This window comes from Phoca vitulina, unplaced genomic scaffold (genome assembly GCF_004348235.1).
Source record: "Phoca vitulina isolate PV1807 unplaced genomic scaffold, GSC_HSeal_1.0 scaffold40, whole genome shotgun sequence".
Lineage (NCBI taxonomy): Eukaryota > Metazoa > Chordata > Mammalia > Carnivora > Phocidae > Phoca > Phoca vitulina.
In genome coordinates, this window is record NW_022589743.1 from 14185777 (window position 1) to 14192426 (window position 6650).

The 6650-nt window shown below is 44.0% G+C and overlaps 1 protein-coding gene across 2 annotated transcripts in view; it reads right to left on the minus strand.

Annotated features, from left to right (window-relative positions):
* PPM1D (protein phosphatase, Mg2+/Mn2+ dependent 1D) overlaps nucleotides 1–5870 on the minus strand; it is a 43689-nt gene extending 37819 nt beyond the window's left edge. For both annotated transcript variants that reach the window (XM_032428974.1, XM_032428973.1), the window contains exon 1: nucleotides 5214–5870. In XM_032428974.1, coding sequence (XP_032284865.1) covers nucleotides 5214–5685 — 472 coding nt within the window. In that variant the 5' untranslated portion in view covers nucleotides 5686–5870. The remainder of the gene's footprint in view (nucleotides 1–5213) is intronic.
* Between the last annotated feature and the right edge of the window lie 780 nt (nucleotides 5871–6650).

Genomic DNA, 6650 nt, shown 5'->3' on the forward strand with positions numbered 1-6650 from the left:
GCTCTCTGTCTCTCATTCTCTCTCTCTCAAATAAATAAATAAAATCTGTAAAAAAAAAAAAAAAAAATGATGCTACCTTTGGTCACTTGATTAAGGTGGTATCTACCAGGTTTCTCCACTATAATCTTTTTCCCCTTGTAATTAATAAGTATTTGTGGGAAGATAATCTCAGATAATATAAAAATCCTTGTAGTGGGTTGAATGGTCCCCCCACCCCCATGAAAGACAGGCCCACCCAGAACCTGTGAATGTGACCTTATTCGGGAAAAGGGTCTCTGCAGATGTAATTAGGTTAAAGATCTTAAGAAGAGATCATCCTGGATTAGAGTGGGCCCTAAATCCAAAATCAGGTGTCCTTAAAAGAGAAGGGGAGTAACATAACAATAAAAAAATAAATAAAATGCAAAAAAAAAAAAAAGAGAGAGAAGGGGAGAAGACACAGAGGAGGTGATATTAAGACAGTGGAGACTAGGTAATACATCTACAAGCCAAGAAATGCAAGTATTGCTGGCAGCCACCAGAAGCTAAGAGAGAGAGCATGGAAGAGATTCTCCCTCAGAGCCTCCAAAACAGAGGCTAACACCTTGATGTCAGAGTTCTGGCCTCCAGAACCATGAAGAATAAATTTCTGTTGTTTTAAGGTACCCAGTAAGAAACTAACATATAGGGGCGCCTGGGTGGCTCAGTTGGTTAAAGCGACTGCCTTCAGCTCAGGTCACGATCCCAGGGTCCTGGGATAGAGCCCTGCATCGGGCTCCCAGCTCGGTGGGAAGTCTGCTTTTCCCTCTCCCACACCCCTGCCTGTGTTCCCTCTCAGGCTGGCGCGCTCTCTCTCTCTCTCTCTCTCTCTCTCTGTTAATTAAATAAATAAATAAAATCTTAAAAAAAAAAAAAACTAACATATAATTCTGTTCCTCAAATTTTCACCCACTAGTTTTAGCATTCGCTGATGTTTCTTGACTGAATCATTATTATGATGGTTACTAAATATGATTTTCTAAAATCCTATCATTCTTTCTACATTTATTAGTGGCCTTCTACTGTAAAGAAAAACTTTACATCAGCTTCATTTGTAACAGCCAAAACTGCAGACAACCCAAACGCCCATCAACAGGTGAATGGATAAACAAATTGTGGTGTATCTACACAATGGAATACTACTCAGTAATAAAAAGGAATGAACTATTGATATATGCAACATGTGATTAAGAGATTATCTAATACTGATCAAAAGTAAAAAATGATTAACAAAAATAGAAAAAAATCAGTACTTGAAAAATATGGCAAACTCTTTCAAACATGTGATGTGTGAGAGGGTGAAAGCCCTTGAAAATAAAAACTGAGAAATACCAAACTAAAATATACAGGTTTAAAATTCTCTTGATTTAAGAGAACCCTTCTTCAAATTTAGTTCTATCTCACTCTCCCTTGTCTTTCCCTCTACCCCTCCCATTTTCTTTCTGTTTCAGTATCTCTAAATTTTAAGGTAACAAAAACTACCTGCCAAACCTATAACCAACAATTTAGGTTAAGACCAGCCCTTCATAATTCTTTTGGTCGTATTCTTTAAAGTAAATGCTCTGATCCTCAGTCACACTAAGGTAACAAAACTTCCACTTTATTTTAGCTATACTGGAATTAAAATTAAAACATAATTAAAAAAAGAAAAATTTAAAAAATCTTTTTAGACATATTTATCACCTACATTTTGTTATTTTGGAATCATTTTAAACCAGCAAAAGTAATGCACGTATGCCACACACACTCACTCACACATACACACACACACACACCCTCTCTCTTGCAATTTCTGAAATATTGATACTGTTCAATAATACTGAAAATCAAAACAAAGGGGAAGTAAATAACAGTCCCTCAAAAAAAATTCCATATTCCATCTTCCTCTACAACTACTGTGGTAGATTTCCCATAATCACATCAGAGATCACCTTTATTTCAACAACATACTGTTATCTTTCCAGAGGCTCTCTGGAAAACTATAAAAAGTCCTATGATAAGGTTTCAGATTCCATTTTTACTAACCTTAAAAAACGATCACTTTGGTGTAGAATATCCAGAATTATCTGAAAACACTACTAAACTATTCCTCCCTTTTCCTACTATACATGTGAGGCTGCCTTGTTTATATACTTCAACCAGACAACACAACACAAAAGATGGAATGCAGAAGCAGTTATGAGAATATTTCTTATTTCAGTATTAATTTCAGAAGTGACTTTTCATTTAAATTATATTAATAAGTATTTATTGAATAGATATAATGAATTATGAATAGCATATTCACTTAAATATATTAACATATATTTAGTTTATTTTTAATAGATTAGTATTTTTTAAAAGATTTATTTATTTATTTGACAGAGAGAGAGAGAGTGAGAGCAGGAACACAAGCAGGAGGAGTGGGAGAGGGAGAAGCAGGCTCCCCGAAGAGCAGGGAGCCTGATGTGGGACTCGATCCCAGGACCCTGGGATCATGACCTGAGCCAAAGGCAGACGCCTAATGACTGAACCACCCAGGTACCCTAGATTAATAAATACTTTTAAATTTTCCTCAGTTTCAATTTCTCACAGAGTAAATATGACAGATGTAGTCCATATAAACAAAAGCTCTTTGGGGTCCTCAATCATTTAAGAGTAAAAAGGGTTCTAAGAACAAAAAGTTTGAGAAGCACTGCTATAACCTAATAAGCACTAAAAAGTAGAAACAACGGATGCTTAATTCCAAAAAAAAACAGAAGTCTTCACAGAAGAAAACACACAGACTTAGAGATTGAGGAGTTTATTTTTCCGTTTTCTTTTTTGGGGGAAAATTCAAGAAAATGGGGTATTCAAACGTGCCCTGGGAAAAAAGTGAGTAGACTAATGTGTTAGAAATGTGAGTAACAGATAAAATCAAATAGGGAGTCTAAAGTTGGAGTTGAAAGGGCTTGACCTGTAGATTACAAACTGCAGAGTTTATTTTATAGAAATTGAGGAGCCACCCATGAATTTGGGACTGAAGTACAATTTTTCTTAAAAACTTGCATCTCGGGGCACCTGGGTGGCTCAGTCGGGTAAGCGTCTGCCTTCAGCTCAGGTCATGATCCCAGGGTCCTGGGATCGAGCCCCACATCGGGTTCCTTGCTCAGCGGGGAAGCCTGCTTCTCCCTCTCCCTCTGCCTGCTGCTCCCCCTGCTTGTGCTCTCTCTCCGTCAAATAAATAAATAAAATATTAAAAAAAAAAAAAAAAAAAAATCTTGCATCTCCTGGGGCACCTGGGTGGCTCAGTAGTTAGGCGTCTGCCTTCGGCTCAGGTCATGATCCCAGGGTCCTGGGATCGAGCCCCACATCGGGCTCCCTGCTCCGCGGGAAGCCTGCTTCTCCCTCTCCCACTCCTCCTGCTTGTGTTCCCTCTCTCACTCTGTCTCTCTGTCAAATAAATAAAATCTTTAAAAAAAAAACAAAAAAAAACCTGCATCTCTTGTGTCAAGACTTTCATATACTCAGCATTTTTTTTTTAATTTAAGTTTTGAGGATGGAGTACAAGGCTTAGCTGTGGAACAAAGCAAACTTGAATATTTGTTTGGTATATAAGGCTCTAAACCATGCCTCATAGGAGGGAAAGTTTGACTCAAAAAGCACGTGTATGTAAAAAAAAAAAAAAAAAATACACATTCGCATTTGACGGCACAGTCCCTGCCTTATTAAAAAATGCTCAAGTAACAGGGTTTATGCTTTATCCTTTTAGCTCAAATATATGGCAAATTCATGTTGCTCCAAGTGTACTGCAAAATAAACAGGACTCTTAATAGTTCTTTGTGTCTAATCTTCCTCTATCTTGTTATCTTGGTGTCCACTCCTGGTTGCCCTGCAGGCAATGAAATGACATATTTCTGGAATATACTGCAGTGCTTTCAGCTCTGCTCTGCCTACACAAAAACAAAACAAGTAATAGGGGCCTCTGGGATTGGATGGGAAACGCCTCTGACAGGAGGACTGGTTGTTCTATGAGTCAATCAAACAATTTTTGGCAGAAAGCCAGACAAATAGAAAACAGACTTTGAAAGAAGCTAGTCTACAACTCTATGACAATACCTTTTTTAAAAATGTTCTCTATTTGACCAATCTTTACACTCTTCTCTCTCCCTCTGACAAAAATAAAGCAACATTATGGTACCATTAAACAAGAGGATTTTTTTTAAATGACAGAAGTTATTATCTTTTCTCTAGAAAAGATTCATGCCATTCATACAGAGCAATGCGTAAGCAGCTCTAAGTCTGTATAATAACACATGTTGGGTACAGAAACACTGGATGCTTTAGAAAACTAATTTAAAGTTTAGATGAAACTACAACTACACCGAATTTTTTAGAAAGTAAGCTATTTCCTTTTAATATATCAGTAATTTCTTTTCTCTTGTTACTTTGACGGGCAGTTACAACTTTAAACTAGTAACTGGTGAGAACTATCTGACAGCAATTAGCTAAGGCAACTAAAAAAAAAAGCCCTAGTACAATTTAACACACACCCCTAACGTGGGGCCAGTTTAAGACTTAACAACGCATTCCTCGCTTTTGTTTTTCATAAGCAGTACAAGCATAAAGATCCTAAAACCATTTTATAATCAACACAACCGATTTCCTCCCAAGACTTTTAAGTCGCTGGATGATTACCTTTGACCTTCTTAAACTAGTCTACAGTATACTTCAACTACCAGCCACCGGGGGTCAATTTGGTGACCTGACACCACCGGCAGGAGGCAACCCGACAGGGACAAGTCCTGCAAGAGCAAAATTATGACAGATTCTAAGGGAACACTCTCATTTCTGCCGTCTCCGGCTTCCTTTGCGTGGGACTCAGGTACCAAGTGCTCTGAATTCATCTTTTGGCCAAAATCTGGCGCCAGGTTTCAAACACGTCTTCTCAGCCTGCCTCCAAAGTGAAGCCGGGAGAGGACCGGTTCCCCGGACTCTGGCCGGGTGGAAATTAGACGCGGGGCGGCTGCGGGATACAGCGATCCGATCTCTCCCAGCGCCACTTTGGCCGGCCCTTCCACCCTGGAAAGCGCTACCGGACCGAGGGGACACTTCACTTCCACCACTGTGCACTTTGTAGCGCTCTCGGAGCCGGGAGCCCACGCGGTGCTGGCGCTCTGAGAAGAGCCCTCAACTGCCCGAAAAAGAGGCGGGCGGCAGACAAGCAGCGAACTTACCCAGTTTTTTCCACATGGCGAGGTGACAAGCGAGGAAGCCTTTGCGGATGGCAGCGCAAACCTTCGCCGGCTCGGACGAGGTGAATCCCTTCTGCTTCTTGATGAAACCCCACAAATGCTCCCGGGCAAACTGTGCCGCCTCCCGCCCGCCGTGCCCGTCGCACACAGCGAAAAATGCCACTGAGGAACGGCGGCGGCAGCAGCGACCGGGAGCTGGCGAGGCCGCGGCGTCCGGGGGAGGGTCGCGAGCCTCTCGGTCTGCCACCGCTGGGCCCTTCCCCGAGACTTCGTTGCCAGCAAGAGCCGGCGGTGACGGCTGCGGAGGCGACGGCTGAGAGAGCGACCGCCGCGACCAGGGCTTTTCTTCAGCCGTCGGCTCGGGCTCCACCACAATTTGAGTAACGTCCTCCATGTACTTCCTCCCGCCCTGGTCGGAGAAGACGCTCACTCCCAGCGAGTACAGCCCCGCCATGGCCGGCTGGCTGGGATCCCGCCGGTCCCACGCAGCCCGCCGAATCCGGCGGCGGGAGACACACTCCGCGCCCGCCGGCCAACTATTGTTTATCTTCGACGACGCCGAGAGGGGGGAGGGGGCGGTCCCGGAGGGGGGGCGCGCGATGTCGGGACTTGTCCGCGAGAGCTGGGCCGGAGCACTAGGGCGAGAAGAGCCGAGCAGCTGCGCCTGCGCAATGCGCTTCCCCGCCTCCCCGCGCCCACCACACAAATCAGACGTTCTCCCCGGCTGTCGTCACTCGGCTCTCTGGACCCGGCCAATCCGGAGTCGAGTTGGAGCAAGCTCGCCCTCCGCCCCCAATCCTCGCTCCTCCCAGGAACCGCTGCGCTTCGTCCTCCTGCGCGGGCGTTGGGCCCGTGGGCGCCCAGCTTGGTTTTCTGTTTTGATTTGGGTGTTTTCGCTCCGGGTTTTCGTCGTACGCAGAAGCACTTACGGAGCAACTCGGGTTGTCACCTTTTGGGCTCGGTCACCGGGATCGTAATGCAGCCTACTGCCCTTGGCGTTACGCTGCTCGCCTTGCGGGGATAGCCGCGTAGGATCGGGGCTCGGGGCTCGGGGCTCGGGGGGGGGGGGGACGGGAAGGAGACCGTTCATTCCTTGAAGTGAAATGGCGGGAAACCTCACTTCGGAAGGTCGTTTGTGAGCAGCCTGGAAAAAGTGTGGCACTCTTGAACTGGATTTGGGTGGGATGTATCCGACTGGGAGTTGAGGCAAGCAATCCAGTTTGTGTTGTTAAGGGAACTTAGGAAAATTTCCACCCTCCGCTGAACAGTCTTGTTTCACATAACTAGGTATGTCGGAGACTTAAAAGGGTTATATTTTAACTAATTTTAAACAGATCTTTTAAGCTTTTGTTAAGCCTAGTACTTTTTCCAACGAGCCCTGGGTAAGCATTTTACTCCTTTGGTGGTTTCACTTCAAGT